Source organism: Bicyclus anynana, chromosome 8 (genome assembly GCF_947172395.1).
Source record: "Bicyclus anynana chromosome 8, ilBicAnyn1.1, whole genome shotgun sequence".
Classification (NCBI taxonomy): domain Eukaryota; kingdom Metazoa; phylum Arthropoda; class Insecta; order Lepidoptera; family Nymphalidae; genus Bicyclus; species Bicyclus anynana.
Window position 1 is genome coordinate 13,391,376 of NC_069090.1, and position 21,669 is coordinate 13,413,044.

General features: G+C 34.8%; 1 protein-coding gene across 5 annotated transcripts in view; it reads left to right on the forward strand.

The window, feature by feature from the left end:
• The window catches only part of LOC112046056 (unconventional myosin-XVIIIa), a 258,774-nt gene that overhangs the window by 214,470 nt on the left and 22,635 nt on the right, over positions 1-21,669 (forward strand). For all 5 annotated transcript variants that reach the window (XM_052883058.1, XM_052883057.1, XM_052883059.1 and 2 more), the window contains one exon: positions 6,313-6,402. In XM_052883058.1, coding sequence (XP_052739018.1) covers positions 6,313-6,402 — 90 coding nt within the window. The remainder of the gene's footprint in view (positions 1-6,312; positions 6,403-21,669) is intronic.

The window sequence follows — 21,669 nt, forward strand, 5'->3', positions numbered from 1 at the left end:
ATAAAAAAGGCCCAAAGTCATTCAGCAGGCAATGAAGCGCGCTATGCTTGTGAGTTTCTCTGCGTGATCGAATTAAAAATGAGGAGATCCGCAGAAGAACCAAAGTCACTTACATAACTCAGTGAGTCGCGAAGCTGAAGTGGCAATGGACAGGCCACATAGTTCGAAGAGCCGACGGATATTGGGGTCTCAAGGTGCTGGAATGGCGACCCCGCACCTGAAAGCGCAGTGTTGGTCGAGCGGATTGCAGAGAGCCGCTGGATGCTGGCGGCTTGAGACCGGTTTGTTTCGAAGTCTAGGCAAGAGGCCTACGTCCAGTTGTGGACGACCATCGGCTGTTAATGATGAAAGAAAGTGAAGTTTGGGGAATGTCTATCCCCGGCCCAAGCCTATTTTAATCACTCGACAATTTACTTATACCTAAAAAAAATCTTCATAATTCTACTTTGATAATGAAATAACTTTATCAAAAAAGTTTGCTGAAACGTTTTATGACATTTTTAATTTACGAGTATCTATAATTTGTCCACAATGGGGACAAGCTAAGATTGACCATACAGCATCTGTAAGTAATGATACAATCTAAGATGGAAGCGAGCTAACTTATTAGGAGTAGGACGAAAATCCACACCGCTTACGGTTTCTACATGACATCGTATCGGAACGCTAAATCGCTTGGCGGTACGATGGTACGATCTTTCTCTTTCCGGTAAAAAAAGATTGCAATACGGTCAAAAACTTCTCCTTTTCTGAAGTCGGTTAATAAAATAACACATTTTATGAGCATATCCATAGTCCATACATGGCGATGCTAAGGCAGATTACTGAGTAGGTACGGTTGGAAAGCTATACCATAATTTCCCCATAATTGAGTTGACCCGGTTTTGACTTCTAATCTAGACTGCTATTAACATTAGTCTGTAGTCGCGGAGATATTATCATCACCTCTTACTATCTTGCGGACTATTTAATTAAAACAGATATTCAATAAGGTTTGGGGAAGTAGTAAAAAGCAATTAATTCGACAAGTTTTTGATAGGCAATTTTGAACCTATTGAAACTTATTTAGGTTTATTTGAAAGCTTTTATTGACAATATTAAAAATTAACTTTTGTTTAAATGCGCTTATTTAAGCCTTACTAAAGTAATGGTTTATTAAAATTTTTTAACCTTATATATAAACATCTGCGTGATCTACGTAAATTTTTTTTGATACGTTTTTAAAAATGAAAATAGCTAGATCGAATTATTGCCTCTAAAACTCCTCGCATACCTACTAATTTTCATAAAAATCTTTGAAGCCGTTTCCGAAATTTAGATTAGGTTTATGTATAATGTTAAAATTAATATACATATTACATATACTCGTACAAGAATTGCTCGTTTAACCTTTAACGTTTCACTACTAAACACAATAAGAGTAGGTATATTTTACGACGTTCTACTGCCAGGCTGTGGATTGAGAGAATATTTATTTAGTGATGTTAGTAGTCCAGATAGACACATATAGACCGGATAGATACATTGAGTTTATAAATACAATTGCAATCAAAAAACTTGCAACAATATGACAACAACTTGCCACAGTATAGCCGTGTGGTAAAGTTGTACTTACATAAACGAGTATGAAAAAACTTACCGTTCGGCCGAACGCAGCTGCATATCCCATAACGAGCGAGAATCGAATCAGTTAATTAGATCGGGGTTGGAAATAACTGTTTACAGTACAAAAACATAATGCATTCTATATTTATAGTTGTTCGTAACGGGCAAGGGTTCCCACGATGAAGATCTTCCCAGAATAAGGACGCCGCGCAAAAAAGTTATTGTCAGACAAATATGGCGCTCACCTAGCGTGGAGCGTGATCGTGTTGTACTGTTTTCTTTCTTTCTTTGTTTTTTTTTTGAAATTGTTATACGGACTATAATAGGAAAACTAGGCAGCTAGACGAACGGTGGATGTTAGATGTAAAACAACTGCATTAGCAATTAGGCATGATAGATAGGGCACTAATTTAGAACCTGTGTAAAATTTAAAATTATTCTTCTGTTGAAAATCAAAACGTTTAACTGAGTCAGAGAGGTCAATTACGTTAGAACATATTAATTGACCGACTTCTAAAAAAGAGCAGGCTATAGAACTTCCTCCTCCTTGATATAGATTCGACTGTATGTATGCTTTTTTAGTCTGTGCATATATTGCACCCTTCACTTCGTCCGCGCGAAATTCAGTTTTTCACAAATCCAGCGTGAACCATGGATAATTCCGGGATAAAAGTAGCCTATGTCATGCTCCTTTTTCTTTAAGAAAATTCCTATTAAAATAAGTCCAGCCGTTCCAGTTAACCCACATGCAAACAGACACCCTTTTTTTATTAAAAGTTGTTAGTGTTTCAGTACCATGTAAATAACTATAAGCTCTTGAGAATACACTGTTATATCACGTGTCTCAAACGGTGAAGAAAATACATCGTGAGGAACCCTGCATACCTGTGTGTGCGAAATTTGCCAATCCGCATTGGGCCAGCGTGGTGCATGGAATAAGGCCTAACCCGTCTCATTCTGAGAGGAGACTCGTAGAGCCGAAAATGGATTGCTTATGATGATTGATGATGATTAGTTTATACATTATATAAGTATTTATATAATGTATAAATACAAGTAGTATATAATTGTATATTAATATTATAATATCAACTATCTTAGCACCCATAACACAAGCTACTATGTTTGCTTACTTTGGGGCTACATAGTGATGTGTATTGTTTAAGTATATTTATTTATTTATTTATTATTTAAAAAAATGCACATTTGCCCAGTTTGGTTAACTTGTCTTACTGGTGCATACCCTGATATACAATCTTATGCACGCCACTGTTGCCTAGCTACAGTCGCTATCGCCTCGTGGGCAGAGCTTAGTGTCATCGCTTACATAACACAGCTTACGGTACTAGTGTCAACTCACTAAGCGAGAATCGAATAGGTATAGGAAATAGCTCTTGGTCAGGTTTCTCTTTAATGGCCTACACGCGACAATTAAGCGTAGAATTTAAGAGCGCTTTCCACAAGATTTTCTCTTCCCGGAAAGGAGCGTTTTACTTATTATGTACAATGTTTAACCTTATTATGAAGGAAATCGTTGTTTTATAATCTAGTTTATGGTTTTTTCGTGCAATAATATGTCAAAGAGAAAATGTGCGTGAGATCGTCGACTTAATCACTTTTCTTAATTTAATTTATTAATAGTACCTACGTGAGTATATGATATTATGATATCTGACATTATTCAAAGGATTTTTGTGCGGCTTTAATTCATAAAGAAGAAGATTATAAACCTACCTCCAGGTCGCCAATGCGTGTTGGCGGATTTAGGGTTGCGTTTGATTTTTTAACGATAATAATATGCTAATAATATGATCTGTGATAGCCCAGTGGATCTGTGATAGCCCAGTGGATATGACCTCTGCCTCCGATTCCGGAGGGTGTGGGTTCGAATCCGGTCCGGGGCATGCACCTCCAACTTTTCAGTTGTGTGCATTTTAAGAAATTAAATATCACGTGTCTCAATCGGTGAAGGAAAACATCGTGAGGAAACCTGCATACCAGAAAATTTTCTTAATTCTCTGCGTGTGTGTAGTCTGCCAATCCGCATTGGGCCAGCGTGGTGGACTATTGGCCTAACCCCTCTCATTCTGAGAGGAGACTCGAGCTCAGCAGTGAGCCGAATATGGGTTGATGACGATCGATTTTTTTTTTTGGCCACGGCGGTCAATCTCATGTTGAGATTAACCATGTACGCAGGATATATTGTAGTGCACACTACCCTCCACTGCACTAAAAGAAACTTGGTATTTTTGCTTCTGTAAATTCTAACCAGTTTAAATAGTTTCTAACCATTTTGAGTGGAAAAGGAGAGTGTTTGTTACCAGTCAAAGGATCCTTTAACCCTACACAAAACGTTCACAAGTGCGTGACTTCACTCAAGGTCATTCTCTGCCATTCTAGCATCTTATTTTGGTTACAGTTTGATTTATTAATTAAGTTGTCCTAACAAATGTTGTGAATCATAACCTTTGTTCGACATTAGTTTTCTTATTTTTGTAAACACCTCTGAGTCTGCTAAAAATAGTAAGGCCCCATTTTTTTATTGGCACCAGGGCCCTTGGTCACCTAGCTACGCCACTGGGCAGTTGGTGTTGCTATCTGATTGAATATAAAAGTTGGTACGCATGAATACATAGCGCATATTATGACGAGCGCTGATCGCTATTCAATCAGCCGTTACGCTCTACTTTGTCCGCGTTTCACCCATTTGCATTAGAGTCAGAGGCGCAGCGTAATTACTTGGGACTTCTTCCATGTTGCATTTCCTTGTTATTGGCCGTCTATTTTTTGCGAACAGACTATAATAAAGCCATACTCGATGTGCAAAGTTTGCCAACAACCTAATTAGAAATGACGGTAGAAAACGTATGTCGTTTCATAACTTATTTATTCTAAATTATGTATTGTTTTTTACAAAATCTTGTTCAAAATATATTTTATATCTGATTGTTCTAAACTTATTTATCAAAATTATTTTCATCAGTTTAACACCAAGTTAATTATAATTGTTATTAGGGGTGAAATAGCGATTTATACCCTAATTTTTGTTTGTTGGTAAACAGTGCACATTGAGTATTGCTGGCTATGCTAGTCGTATATGGCTTTATTGTAGACAAGCGCATCGTTACCATTAGGTAATGAGAGGTGGATGAAATTTTTTGTAGAGGTAATATTTGAGGAAGACTTTAGTCCTGTACATTATACTACCCTAACACAGAAATTTTAAATTGTAACTGTTCAAATAAATCGTCCGTTTATAGGCACAACTGAGAACTGTACAATTTTAACTGTGCAGTTCGATTAGACAAAAGTGTACAGTTAAAGCTGCACAGTCAAAACTGAAAGCCTGTAGCCCGCATAATCTCAATCTTATTTTGCCTACTCAATAAGATTGAGATTATGATACGAGTATATATATACTTTTGAGAATATTTCCATTTTCTTCTACCTTCAGACTTCCATAATCATAATATTGTCATTTGCCACATTGCTACAGAAAATAAACAAAAGTACCAGTTGAATCTAATCAGACAAACAGAAGGAGCTTTAATAGCTTCAATCTTTGACCCATTCTTAAAAAGGTCAGTTAAATAAAAATATACATTTCCACAACATTTCCATCATAAACTAGTGTGATCGCTTTCATCAAAACTATAGTCGTTTAGATATCAATCTTCCGTTTTACAGTTGAATTATCAAGTATCAAATTACTAATGCCCCGATTATATAGCTGAGATATAAGGAGATAGATGTACAAGTGAGGCACGCGACTCGCCTCGCTCCAGTGACCGTCTCGATCGACATCATCCACACTGCACATTACGCTATAGCTTTCTTAAACAATAATTTCGTCTATGTAATCTTTGAATAACATCGACAGTGGGTCTGTAAACTAGTTTGTCGGTTATGATGGAATATATTATTTTGAATTACTCGCTGCTCTAATGTTTTCTCTACAAATGACTGTTGGTGAATGTATAGATACCATAAAAATGCAATGTATTTATTGGATGGTATTTGAACCATTGAAGGAGTAGCCTTGGATGTAGAAGGGCGGCTACCGATATATATTTCTGGGTAAAATAATAAAATTTTACATTTAAGTCCTCAAATATCAAATTACTAATGCTCCGATTATATAGCTGAGATAAAGAGTTAATCATCATCATCATCATCATATCAGCCGATGGACGTCCACTGCAGGACATGGGTCTTTTGTAGGGACTTCCAAACATCACGATACTGAGCCACCTGCATCCAGCGAATCCCGGCGACTCGCTTGATGTCGTCAGTCCACCTGGTGGGGGGTCGGCCAACACTGAGCTTACTTGTGTGCGTTAAAGAGTTAATAAAGACTTTATTTATTTATTATTTAAACCATTACAGGGGATTAATTTGCAGTCCAGGATCTAGAGCATTTTTATTGTGAGCCAAAATGTTCGTTTTGTTTTTTGTTATTTTGAATCATCTCGATATTAAACTTAATACATAGAGTCGTGTCGTTGTGTGTGATGTCGTTCCCACTTCTAGCAAATTTTTGGTTTTATTTGTGAGCTAAGACTTGCAAATGGCTTTTTATTATATTCTTTATTACAGTTATTTCTGTGTATATGCAATTTTCCACAATAAAGATTGTTATTATTATTAGAAAATCGGTATAAAATTGTATGATGCCTTCACTGAAAAAATGTTTTCTCATTTTTACAGGACGAATTGGAGACACTGCGTTCGAAGTTGGACAAAGTGGAAAACGAACGAACACATTACAAAAACGAGACTGAAAAATTGGAAACTAAGGTAAGTTGATACATTTTGATAACACCTAAAGTGTTTTCAGATAGCATGGGTATCGTGACTCGCGGCAAACTTTCAAGAGTGAAACGAACTGTCACCGTTCCAATGCTATCTGTAAAACACGTTACAGTGAAAGATTCTGTTCATCCAAGAAGGTCATTAGACAGTGCTGCGAATTCTAGCAATATTCGCTAAAAGCGAATCGTGTTATTAAAAAGGAAGTCTGTTTAAAATAAAACTCTGGTGACTTTGATGCGGATGACTCTGCTCTCCCATTATGGTACCTACAGAATATACCTACTTAATTAGAGAAAACCCCTGACAGTCGTGAATTTAGCTAGAAGTTATTTTATACTGTCAAAATTTCACCATTTTTCTTTTCACCATAATTGAACAATAATTCTGATGTCTTCGGATCCACATGTTCATTGTTAAAAACATCTCGATCATGTCCCTGCATTACAATTGATCCAATCGACTAAAAGATAGAATACCACTGTCAGATATGTAAAATTTATAACAAACTATTTTAAGTACACATCGGACGATAAATCGGCTGTGGTTGTAAATACTTCAGACAATAGCACTATTCTGTGAATATGTTTATAAAACTCGACAGTTAGTCTCGATTTTTTTTATCTGTCTCTTTTTAACACCATACTATAGAAAGAGATAAAGAACTATCAAGTCATAAAAACATCGATACAGAATAGCGCTCCGGATTTGCGTGCTATATGCACTTGAATCCGTTATTCATCTTATTAGCAGTTAGTGTTTACGGTTAAGTACAACTCTTAACTCAAGTTACTCTCTGAAACGTTAATTAGCACGGATAAATCTTCGTAACTGCCACTCCGAGTGAACAAATAGCTGCTTACCTGTAATTGCTTAATAGCACTTCGTGTTAGTGGAATTGTCAGCGTTTTATGAGATAATTGTATCAATTCGTTTGTACACAGATATTAAATGAAGGCCATCCTTTTCATAGAGTTCTCGATAGCTGGATTTATAATTCAGATATCTGACACACAATAAGTCAGCCAAAGTTTAACAATACGAGATGAATTTTTCAAGAGAGTTTTTGTCACACAACTCAACGTAAGTTTCGTTAAGCATTTTTTTTACATTCAACAGTCTTAGTTAATGTAAAAAAATTAGCTTAACGATACAAATAAACATTATTATAAGTTCAAAAATAAAAGAAATCAATATTAAAATATTTAACTTGAAAATATGCAGTGGAATAAACTGTGTCGTCTTCGAACAAAACCGGTGAGCCTTGACAAAGGTCAATAACGCCAATAATCCAAATGTTTTGAAAACAGGATACGCAGGTGTTTCACCTGCTTAGGTAAGCAAAAAAAAAAACACTTTTGTCCTTAGCAACGAATCCTTAAAAACAAACCTTAAATTCTATAGAAATTAAAAATTTTGTATTGAATTCGTAGACTATAAGAAGCTTACCTTTAGCAACCTGAACCTTAAAAATAAAGCCTCAAATCCTGTTGAAATTCAATCACATTAATGTTATTTTAAAATTTGTGTGTGTGTAAGTATGTAAGTATGTTTGTTCCTCCTGAAATTTGGAATAGATATAGATTTTATTCTGGACTAACGCATAAGCTATTCATCCCGGTAAAATCCACGGTTCCCTCGGGATTTGTGAAAAACTGAATTCCTCGTGGACAAAGTCGCGGGCGTCTGCTACTTTAATATATTAATAATACAGTTAAATCCGTCCGTATGTAGTGTCCGTCAGTTTTAATTGTACAGTTTTTTCTAAAGATATTGATTGAAATTTCTATTACGTAAAATGTGCAGTTAAAACTGTGCAAATATAATAATTTAAGGTCTAAACGCTGAAGGCCGGTCTGGGTAAGATAATATTTTTCGAAAATTAACGCTGGCCTTTGATAAAGTTCAAACTTAGAATCTTACATAGATTGAACTTTTAACATTAATATACTTGCACTTTTTTTTAAATAAAAGATTACAAAAAAGTTTCTTGTACACGCTAGAAAAAGCTAATATTTGATCGACACTGTCAACAGCGCCATCTATGGGTACATGAGTGTAATAGGCACTAAATCAATACTCAGCGCGCGAAGAATTGTTTTCCTCTGCAGCTAGATGTCTCTTTTTAAAAATTATATTAATGTCAATTTTCTGAATTCCATGTGTGAATTTATATTTTGTAAATTAATTTAAGGATGGTTAGAAAGACACCATCTTACCACATATTTTTTAACTAAAGGAATATATGCCATATTTTTTATAATATGACCAATATTGACATTCCCCTCCAACTAGTCGGGAAAGACTGTGCTAGGAGTGGGTACGACAATAGACCAACGGGGCGGGGATCGAACCACTCTTAGCGTTGAGCTATTGAGGCTTTATTGAGGACTATCGCAGATAAGATTGAATTTGTAGCTGAATAAAAAAAAATTGAGCAATAATAAACTAACTCTCTGACATATCAAGTTAAGTTAACTTTTAACATCAGGCAAAATATCATTCAAGTGTTAATTTTTGGTTGAATATAAAAATAAACCCTTAAAATAGATATTTGACAAGTCAATCAATTAATTTATTTTTATAACAGTGACCGCTCGATATCAATGTTAAATTAATTCTCTCTGAAAACTATCTTGGACTTCATTGTCACTTGAAATGTGGCGAGATTGCAGCCAAGGGTTAATTAGGCGTTCAATAAAAAATCGTACCAATAAATGTCTAACATGTCAATTAATTCAGTTAGTTATTATTATTACAAGCACTCGATGTCAATGTTAAATCAAATCTCTATGGAAATATCACTGAGTGTGTACCTATACTTATCGACTATTGCAATGGAAAACAATGGGCTTGATTATTAACCTCCGTTCAGTGATGCGCATCGTATTAAGACGTATACTGAGCTACGAAAATCTCCTGAAATCGTTGTGTTTCTATTCTACTTTAAAGTAGGTTTTATTAGAAGACCAGCTGACGCCCCGCGATTTTACCTATTTAATGTCATAGACTATATATTATCCCCGTACTCCAAAAAGAACGGTTGGTCCCGTTTCTTTTGGATTACGGGGGTAAAATATAGTCTAAAGACATTAACCAATAACGTCTTTCTATTAAAATTAATTAATAAAGTAAAAGAATTTTCAAAATCGAGTAGATCCGTAGATTACCCATTACAACTTCATAAACTTAGAAGCTACAATGCCAGCAGACTCACATACAGATATACACAGACAGACAGTCATACTTATAAATTCGTTTTTTGTTACATCGGGCGATAAAAACAACAACAGCTACACAACTGCGATTAAGAGTTTGTCGTATTTAATGATTTTCCATTGAAAGGATAATAATAATAAACTGATGAATAATTTAACTTACGGATATAAGAACAGAGCTGTTCTTTCAAGTACCTACGCTTAAAATCCTGAAAGAACAAAGACAGACAGACAACAAGTCAATAGCGCCTTGTAAACGATCAAACGTTTTGTCAAATCAAACATGTTTGTCAAACACAACATTTTTATAGTTTCCGTTTATCAAACACTAGCTGACGCCGCGCGGTTTTACCCGCGTGGTTTCCGTTCCCGTAGGAATACGTTGATAATATATAGCCTATAACTTCCCCGATAAATGGGCTATCTAGCACTGAAAGAATTTTTCAAATCGGACCAGTAGTTGCTGAGATTAGCGCGTTCAATCAATCAAACAAACAAACTCTTTAGCTTTTTAATATTAGTATAGATTGCGTAACATAAAAATGCAACTCTGTTTAGACGTTGCTTTATATTTAACACTGGCTTAGCTTAATCACCCACATTTACTCATATTATAGTAGTTTCAGCATTGTAATAAATAAATACATCTCTTAATAATACTTTTTTAACAAGCCCTTATAAAAAAGATTGCAAGTTCATACTAGGATTCATATATAACTGTAATAACTATTTCTGCAATAAAATATTGTCCATGTACTAAATAAGGGTTTATTAATACATACTAGTTATGCAGCTGACTGTACAAACTAGCTCTCCTTGAGTCGAAGGATTAATATGCCTGTACACGAAGAAATGACATCTTGTATAGAAGATTGACGGGTTGAGGGTGTATTTCTTGTCATTATCTTTTTTAAACTACCCACAGTTTTTAGAAGTTATAAAGTGTACAGGCTACGTAAGCGTCGGTCAAAAAAGATATTTAATATTTAAAAGAAGTGAAAATATAATTGTTAACTACTATCAGTGGTGTATAGAACTTTTTAAAGATCCTAAAATACTGAGCATATTCAATAAGTGTGACTTTAATGGATACAAATGCGTGTAAGTAAACCACTACATACTTTTTTAAAGTTATAGGTACGTTTTTATAACAAAGATAAATATCGCCTTATAAAGGTGGTAGAATCTTTACAAATAGTCAACTGACGTGTCAAAAGTGCTTGTAAATTGAGCCTACTTGAAATAAATGAATTTTGATTTTGATTTTGATTTTGAAAGATAACATAGTAATGATCATTGTATCTTTTTATACTGTAAACCCCGATCTCTGGTAACTGTGATAAAAGTTCTAAATACCTTTACAGTCAACTGTCGACGTATCTACGAGTAGGTGATTTAAATTCGGTAATTTTTGTTAGGAAAAAAGTCTTTGATTCATAGGAAACATGTTAATTGTCACCTATGTTAATATTATAAAGCACAAAAGAGTTTTTTTTGTTTGTTTGCTTTAACGCGCTAATCTCAGGAACTACTGGTCCGATTTGAAAAAATATTTTAGTATTTGATAGCATATATCGAGGAAGGCTATGTTTAATTATCATTCTAAGACCAATAGGAGCGGAGCACCAATGAAAAATGTTGCAAAACCGGAGGATTTTTCCTATTGTTTATATTTTGAATTATATCTTTGTAAAATGATTAGCGTACTATTTATAAAACATGCGATACGATATATACAAAAGGGGGTGAAATAAGGGCTTACATCGACTTTCACGCAGTCGAGGGCGTCCGCTAGTTAAGAATATATTAAGTTGTCATGCGTTTATCAAATGGAATTTGCTTTGAAGATGAAGAAAGAACACGAATGTTTCATAGGTTCGTCATTCATAAACATCGTACTCGGGAGAGTGTTTCCTTGACCGAGAGTTAAAAATAATGATTTTGAGAAGAAATAGACGTCCGTGAATGAAACGAATTATATAACGACTCTTTAGTAGATATAGATACTACTACTTTAAGAGTATCTATCTATACGAGTAATTTAAATGTATAAAGTTCAAGAAAATTTATTTTAACCGACTTGTAAAAATGAAGGAGGTTCTCAATTCCACGCGTATGTTTTTTACATCATAACTTCGTCATTTACTAACCAATTTTGAAAATTCTTTTTCTGTTTGAAAGAGCATACTTTCAAATTGGCCCCATTTAATTTTCATGAAAATCGGTGTAGTAATTTTGTGTTAAAATCTAAATAACTGATAAACGTCTTTGAAGTCGGTTCCATTTTTATGTTAAAAAGATTATATAAATACATAAAGAATTCTCATAAGGAACTTTATGTGAAACTCGCAGATGCCCCGCGGTTTCAACCGCGTAGTTCCCGTTCCCGTGAGTATATGTGGATAAATTAATATAGCCTACACTCACATAACCCATATAACGAGGCTTTCTAGTGGTGAAAGAATTTTCTTAGGCATTTGAGTAGTTTCAGATATTACCCCGTACACCACAACAAACTTACCTCTTTAAACATTATACACATGTATACACAGTGGCGTGCACTTCATACATGCTTTATAGTACTAAAGAGTGGTTTTCTTAATGCTTATTAAACGAAGATTTTTCCCACTTTGGTTTATTATTCTTACTAGTGCATACCCTGATCGACAACCTTATGCACGCCACTGTGTATACATTACAAAATTTTCGCAATTATATCTTAATCTTAACAGTTTACAAATATACACACGTAGAGGCAATATGATTTATGATACCAAATTGCTTAACAGGGCGAAGACATAGTGTCCTTTTTTGAAAGTGATTTGAAACTTACGAACCATAGTGTTACCAGATGAATTCGTAGGCAGTCTGTTGGTATTAGATAATAATCAACTTAATATATGTAGGTACTAATATTATAAAGAGGTAAAGTTTATGGTATTGTAGAGGGTAAACACTGGATCTACTGAACCGATTTTAGAAAATCTTTTAGCAGTAGAAAGCCACGTTATTGAGTGTTTTTTATATAATTTTAAGGAGAACATTTCCGTCATACATGATTTCTATGTAGTCTTAACCATTAAGGATGTACACGCGACGGAAGCTTAAAAAATGGAGTAACTTCTCCCTCTTCTCTTCACTGCTCTGCTCCTATTGATCGTAGCGTGATGAAAAGTATACTATAACCTGCCCAGAGTATGTAGAATAATTGTACCAAGTTTCGTTAAAATCCGTCGAGTGGTTTTAGTTTCTATAAAGAACATACAGACAGACTGTCTGTCTGACAGACAAAAATTTTATTGATTGCATTTTTGGCATCAGTATCGATCACTAATCACCCCCTAATAGTTATTTTGGAAATATATTTCATGTACAGAATGGACCTCTCTACAGATTTATTATAAGTATAGATGAGAACACGTAAATAGTAGATAGATCTTGCTGTTTGACCACTTCGCGTTTGTTCGTCACTTCTTATTCATATACTTATCCTTATTTTCTCTGTTCAATATTTACAGAAATTGTAGTTTAATAATCAAGTTTCTATATTTAAAATATATTTAGTAGTTTTGAAATTTACGTGAACACAGACAGAAAGACGTCATCATGAAAGTTCAGCTCGCTATTTGTTATTATACAACACAATAGCAGTCACTTTTGCATTTACTTGAGTATTTGGTAAAATTGGATATAAGTATTTTCTCTCTTTGGTACACAGACTAAAAAATAATAGACAGATAGAGCACACGGAACACGACGGTATCGTAGCCGTTCCAAATACAAAATTCAAAAACAAATAGGTACATTCTCGACACACGAAGCGTCGCATCTGTAATTTTCAATATTATTGGAGAAAAATTGCGTCTTGTGTTTTTATTAATATTTTAAAAATTGCTCACGAAAATTAAAGAAATAAGATGGAGTATTTTTTAATTGGTAATTATTGATTATTATATTAATTTACGTATTTGTTGTTAGTGTTTGAAATTTTTAAAATACAAATTATGAAAAAAGTTTGTATAAGCGGATGCAAAGAGACGCATGACGTTTGTTTTTTTATGAGTTTTACCGGCTTCATCCCGCTGCTAGTAGAGACTCCTTCTGGATCATTCTTTAATCTGTGCTTTGTGAGTGTTTTACACTATATTTTACGGGAACGGGAACTACGCGGATGATACTACAGGGCGTCGGTTAGTATTAAAGAATCTCAGGATTTTATTACGCGTAACGATAAGATAGTGGCACAAAAAATGCGAACTTCCCACGTCATTTCCGCAAAAACTACACAAAAATACACAGCGATTGGCGCTGCGTAGTCGAGATCAATGGAAGAATGCAAAAACAAGTGCACGCAAAAACGCAGATAAATTATGGGTAAAAAATTACCACGTGGGTTTGAGATTGACTCAGCGTTGTAAACTGTTTGCCTTGTAAATTCAGTTTGATGGTAAAACACTGATTTAAATCTGTTTAATTTATGGAATTTTCTCAGGTACCTAATGTACGGACGCTCAGAAATTGCGTTTCAGAACAGTTCGTGGTCGAATGGGCGATGTAAACTGGCATAAAAGGTTGTTGAACTTTGTTGTTTTTGACTCAAAACGAGCCAATAGTAATTGAATATTTTTGTCATGTTCGATCACGACCAGTCAGAAACGCAATCACTGAGCGGCCGTATATTAGATAGTTTGAGCAATAGGTATATCTTTTTTAAAAATGACTAAAACAAATGCCGCAGACTCGCCCATTTTTTAATAATATCAAAAAATACGTAAGTACTTTAGGTTAAAAGTTTGTAGACCCTGCTATAATGTATGAAAATTGTTTGTACTTTATACAACAAAGAAGAAAAACACACATGAAAATAATCACATGACAGGCTACTTTCAAACAAATTTACGAGGAATTATGTAGAACGATTTATTTCATACTTTTAATACTGGTATTTAATTTTATGATCATGTCGTCTGTAAATAGCTTATTTAAAAAAAAAAACACTCTTAAATTGTTTAGAAAAATCTAATCCAATTTTGTAGCGTAGTAGTCAGGTTTATCCGTACGAGCTATCTCTACAATCTTTGATTCTAGAAATAAATGTAATAATGAAATATTACCAGGTCAATGACCTGTGCAGTTCATATAAATTCACAAAAACTTGGGTGCTAACATATTTAGGTGTCGTTCTCGCCATTTTTTCAAATAGCATAATAAAATCTGTGATGTAGGTCATACGAGACATGTACGAAACAACATCGTTTTGCAATTTTTGATAACATTATGTATAATTTTTAGTTGAGAAAATCTTGTGCCGCTTCACATTAACTTCTGCAATCGCCACGTCAACTAATTCATTACCGCCTATCGAAATCTTTAAATGGCAAACGTGTAATTTGGGGAAAAATAAAAATGTAATAGATTACACCAGGTCCAGCACAAACATTCCTGACGCTGAGCAAAATAGGGAGCTCAACAGCATCCTCTAACTATTAACATACTGTACAAATCAATGTACTTGTAATACAATGTATGTTGATGTACTCTTAAATTACTTAAGAGTATATACTGAGTTCATTTAACCCGCAGGTACCGCATTGTAAAAATATGTGACGATATGCTTTTAAATATATAGCAATAATAATATAGCAAATGACACTTTTTTTAAATGATCTAAAATAGTTCATTATTGTTCTACTAGATTAAAAAAAAAAACACATTTTTTGAGACGTGATTACATGAAAATTTTAGTTTATAAATATGTTATTGACAATACGAGCCAGAAAGTCTGACGGTCATGATGGTCTATATTTCACCTATTTCATGACGTCACTATAACAAATCCCTTACAAACGGAGCGTTTGACAAAAATATTAGTTACCGATTACCTAGTTTGGCCTTTAGTATCAAGTAACATTTTGACGTCACAAAATGTACGACAGCGTTTTTGACGTTTAGAAAATTAAAAAAAATACACGATTTTGAAATTGAGTCATATAAAAAATCTTTAACGTTTATTAATTAATATCGATATATTTCGGACCCTTATTTATTTATTTATTTATTTATTTGGTGTCCACCAGTGACTGTTGCAGCATTTACACAACTACAATCTAAAAAAAACACAAACACAAGGTTCTGCACAATCAAATCAATCTTATTCAGTGTGATATGCGAAATTAATATTTCTTATTTTAAATTTGATATCAATCAACTATCCTATTTCTAAGCAACCGCATGCAAACCGCACACAAAAACACAACGCATCCCTACCGTCAGTGTGACACGACATAACATCTCGAGACAAGAGAAGCGAGCCGCCGCGTCCCATTTACAGATTGATTTACTCCTCCCGAAATATTCCGCTGGAGAATTAAACGCTTTGACTTTGTTAATTAGAATCCAACGAACAAATACACTTTGAAGTTCGGAAATGGATATTGATATTAATGCCAAAATTAATTATGTGAGCTACAAGTCGGTTGATTTGTTACCCTCCTGTTGATAACAACGCGTTAACACTTTCTAACATCTGATTAGGACTTAAAAACATAAAGCTTGTCTACGCTATTATATTTTATTGAAGGTAATTAGCTATTTAATCTATATCTATACAAATATTATAAAGCTAAAGAGTGTACTGGTCCGATTTGAAAAATTCTTTCAGTGTTCCTACGGGTGAAACCGCGTGGCGTCAGCTAGTATTATAAAAATCAATGCCACTTTTCGTTGTAATTTTATAACTCAAGAACGGGCTCACCTATCCAAACCAAATGTTTAGGCTTTGTTCGGACTATTTAGTAGTTATGTTAAGTTTGCACAAAATCGGTCGAGCGGTTCTTAATTTATCATATTTTTTGTAACAAATTAATTTAGGAGTAGGTTGGGGGTAGGGTGAGGGTAGGGTAGGTTAGGGGTAGAGTAGGTAGAGTAGGAGTCCCTACTCCTACCCTACCTAGTATAGGGTAGGGAAGACGTGCACTTTAGTCAATTAAGTCTTAAGTCAAAGCGAAGCTTGACCGGGTCCGTCAGTACCTACTAATAACATTTTAATACTGATTTTACAATTTTGTTTAAATTGCTGACTCCCATTATCCATGTATGGGATAAATCTCAGAAGCGTTTGAACTACTTTCATATACCTACTTGCGGATTGTGTAGCTTTGGTGACAATGAAATAATATAAGTGGGTTAATCATCATTATTATTTATCTTAAATTGTTGCACGTACTGGATAGACTTATTTGTAATGTCATGCCAAACAATTATAGATTTATAGGTATTGTTTGTAAATGTTGATTGCTAGCGGACGCCTGCGATTTCTTCCCTTAGACCTCCCTAATCCAGTCCTCTTGCAAAATCCCATCTTAGGGGACATCTACTAACTGTAAACTACTTCGCTGGCAAATTTCATCTATGTACGTCATGTCGTTTTCGAGATTTCATGATGAACGGAATGGATCGACGGAACCTTTCGCATTTATATATTAAGATTATAATATTTTAATAACCAAAGAATTTAGATAAGGCGCTTGAGCTAATAACTTATAACATCATTGTAAATATATTTCGACCTACAAATGTTTTCGGTTAATTGCGCGTAACATTCTTCAAAATAACTCAAGGATTTGCTACTTCGAATGTAACGTTGCTACGAGTACAAACTACAGTTCATTTCTACATCTATCCATCTATTAGTTCTTAGAACTAGGAACAAGATATGTATTCTTGACCATCTTTTGTATATTTCGTTTGTATATCATGAATATGGGTGAGTCGGACAAATTATATTATGAACGTAGCGAAACGTGATGAAGTGTTCTCCTTCTAAGCTATCTTCCAGGGCAATGAAAAAATAAAATGAAAAAAAAAACTTCTATTTATTAACTAAAGTACCTATAACATACGACGCTTATCCGCCAGGACAGCAATTATTAGTTATTTAGACGATTCGCTAATATTTAGATATCTAGACTTTACGAGTATAAGAATTGAATTTTTCAAGACAACGAACGTCATATACGAGGGAAAATTTGACGGCCTCCGTGGCGCGGTGGCATGCGCGATGGATTTACAAGACGGAGGTCCTGGGTTCGATCCCCAGCTGGGTCGATTGAGATTGTCTTAATTGGTCCAGGTCTGGTTGGTGGGAGGCTTCGGCCGTGGCTAGTTACCACCCTACCGACAAAGACGTACCAAGCGATTTAACGTTCCCGTACGATGTCGTGTAGAAAACGAAAAGGGTGTGGATTTTCATCCTCCTCCTAACAAGTTAGCCCGTTTCCATTAGATTGCACCATCACTTACCTACCATCAGTTGATTGTAGTCAAGGGCTAACTTGTAAAGAATAAAAAAATAAATAAATAAATAAAAGAAACTGAGTTTTTGAGAAAAAGAAACCGAGTTAATGAGTGTGAATGTATGTACGAGTACCTCAGACCAATTATAGAAGGACCTGTATCGCACTCATAGTCACGAACAAAATTGTCTGTCATTTTCTGAAGAAAACGAGCTTAGATTTGGTATATATCTTATACAAAATAAGAAGTTTTTGCCTGTTTTTTTACACCAATCAATTACACAGAAAGGTATTTTTACGGAGCTCTTTAACCGACTAACACGATTACAACTATTTAACATCGATTATATAGAGACAGTTTTTATAATCGCATTAAATCGTTGATCATATACTTTGACAGAAAAGTAACGTATAGCGAGGCAGGTCCTATACAATAATTGGTCTGAGACGAGTACCTATGCACAAACGACTTTAATGTTAGTATAACAACTTTTTGCCGACCAGCCATACAATAACGCCGACACAGGGTGTTCTTATTACTGAATTGCGTAATTCGTACAAATCCGTGACGGATGTGAGATCATTTGGTTTGGGCGAGCGAGCTACTGGGTTGCAACGCGCATTGGCAGCCGTCACTGCGTTATTTATTTCTTATTGAGCTTATCTGACAATAACGGCTGGCTAGCTCAGATTTAAACCCATTCAACTGTTAATGGATTTATTTTCTTATTTTATAACGGCGTAACTCTCAAGGAAGTACGTAACTATTATGGAGATTGCCATTCTGCAGGCTAATTCACTATCTTTGACGTATGCTAGTTGACATATACGAAATTGAGATTCTATTTAACAAATGGCATCCGGTGCTTACTAATAAACATTTGCCTTAAACATGGGTTACATTTTGTTATAAAATGAAATATACAATTATTCGAACCGAATATGTTTTGCCTTAATAGTCGTGCAAAATATTTGTGAAACTAGTGTCAATGGAACAATTTATACCTATATTACAGAAGCTAAAAAAAAGAAATAAAGTTACAATACAAAAACAAAACAATATACGAGAAAGCCATGTCATAATTTTTAAAAATGTCAATTCATACAATTAGTCAAATTTTAGTTCAAAATGGTCTTTATAGTTATAAATATTTGCATTAATTAATTTATTAAAAATATAAAAAATTAAAAATATAAATTACTGGTGGATATACCTAGTAGGTAAATGTAATTTTGTCAATTGATTTGATGTTCGTTTTCATCATCATCATCATATCAGCCAATGGACGTCCACTGCAGGATAAAGGCCTTTTGTAGGGACTGCCAAACATCACGATCCTAAGCCGCCTGCATCCAGCGAATCCCTGATAATAAAGACCAAAACAGTGAATAGGCCAGCTGAAAATGGTCATTATGACTAATACGAATTCACTTAGCAGGTGATAGACATATCTGTTCTTATTAAATAACTTTATTATTATATCCCCACACCAACTGTTGGATAGTTGATTTTAGGTTCGAGGTACAGTAATTTTCTGATAGTGGATACCACACCTGGACTCTGTGTTTGAAACCCTACAGACTAGGTTGCTGTAATGACCGTTGCCTTGTACATATGTATTCTGTGTCTTTGCCCATTTGGCATGACATGCCCCTTGTCACAGTGTAAAATGCAAATGGAGATAGCTACGTGTGTATATGCCGTCAGAGAAAAAAAGAGATTGAAAATGCAAATAGCTTGATCTTTATATGTCAAACAGCAAATCTATATCGGAAATACTCGAATGTTTGGGTTTATTTTATTTGTTTTAAGTGCTTGTCTGGGCTACTACTACTGGGATAATTTAACTTCTTAAAATCAGTTTAGTAGCTTCTGTGACAATTCGTTGCAAACGAACAAACCTTCCTTCTTTATAATATTACTATAGATTCGTATAGATCAGTAAACTATGCCTAAGAGTGAAGCCGAATATAGAACCGCCTCCTTCTTGGAAGTTGGTAACAAATAATCAGTGAGCTAATCTAACAGTAAGCTCACTCACCTTAGCTTTACATTCAAAGTAACAACCACTTTAAAATTACACAGTAGGTACGCGACAAATTTTGGATTTCTTCCTTCATTTACCCCGATTTAAAACAGTCTAAAGACACTGACTAAAGTGACTCACGAAATCTTGCCTCCGAATTTTCCGCTTCATAATTTCCTCCAATAACAATTTCCTTGAGCAAATTTTCGGAAAATTATGGAGTGTTATCACGTGCTATTGATATTATGTCTGCTATAAATCCGAACAACAACATTAATCCTACAATAAATTAGACGAAAACTACTTGGAACAGTTTACGTCGTTATGTACTGACGGCGATACTGCAATTTCTTGGCAAAACAGACACTGTTTTTGCCAACACACTCGGCATTAAGTGGTTAAAACTCTTTACAGAATAAAACTCCAAATATATTGCAATGTTTTTTATAAATGCAAAGATTTTTTTTAGGAATAAGAATCTCAGTTGGTAAATTAAATCGCAAATTCCAAATCTTTAATTACTATGACTATTCTGTGATAAGAGTATTTTAACTTTTTGAAAAAAGTATAACGGCAAAACGGAGCGACGAATTGACGTTTTGAGGGTAGGGGTAGAGCGGGGGTAGGGTAGGGTAGGAGTAGTGTAGTGTAGGGTAGGAATAGGGAAGAAGTGCACATAAGTCAAAGGAAGCTTGGCCGGGTCCACTAGTTTTGTAATAATTACACGTGTGTGTATTAAGATTCAAAATATATAGTTGTGTGTAGTGCAAGTACACAGGTACCTATATTTATTGGTGTTAATTATTTTCGATGTGTGAGTTTACCTCGTCGAAAAACGACAGACAATTTTGTTGGTGAATTTGATTGCAATAGAAGTCCACTGAGCATTTAGGTACCATCAGATGATAATAAAAGAGCCGTGATAGCCCAGTGGATATGAACTCTGCCTCCGATTCCGTAGGGTGTGGATTCGAATGCGGTCCGAGGCATGCACCTCTAACTTTTCAGTTGTGTGCATTTTAGGAAATTAAATATCACGTGTCTTAAACGTTGAAGGAAAAACATCGTGAGGAAACCTGCATACCAGAGAATTTTCTTAATTCTCTGCGTGTGTGAAGTCTGCTAATCCGCATTGGGCCAGCGTGGTGTTCTATTGGCCTAACCCCTCTCGTTCTGAGAGGAGACTCGAGCTCAGCAGTGAGCCGAATATGAGTTGATAATGATGATGATGAGATGATAGTAGTAACGACAAGGACCGATGGCTTAGCGTGCTCCTCGGGACACTGGAGTAGACTCCGCGCCACGAAATGAGTCTCATATACGCGGCGATAATGTCTTAATGGCGCTCATTGTCAATGGAAGTCTTATTATCAACTTCTAAACTCCGGGAGAATTTTTAGTGTGAATATCTTGGTATAAAGAAAACTCATTATTCTAGGACTTGAACCCAATACTTCGTAAACCAAAGCCAGAAGCTATTTATGAAGAGGAAGAGACTATTTCTAAAATATTATTATTGCATTAAAATTTTAGCACGTGAATGTACCTACTCGTAACAGATTTTGGCGTGGGTTTTGAATAAACATCCTAACGGAAATGTAATGGATGCGTTTTTATTATTATTATTATAGTAAAATATTTCTGAAATTATTTCTTCGGAAACTAATATTAATAACTCAAATTAAAATTCCCTGACATTAGCTGAAGATCGTATTT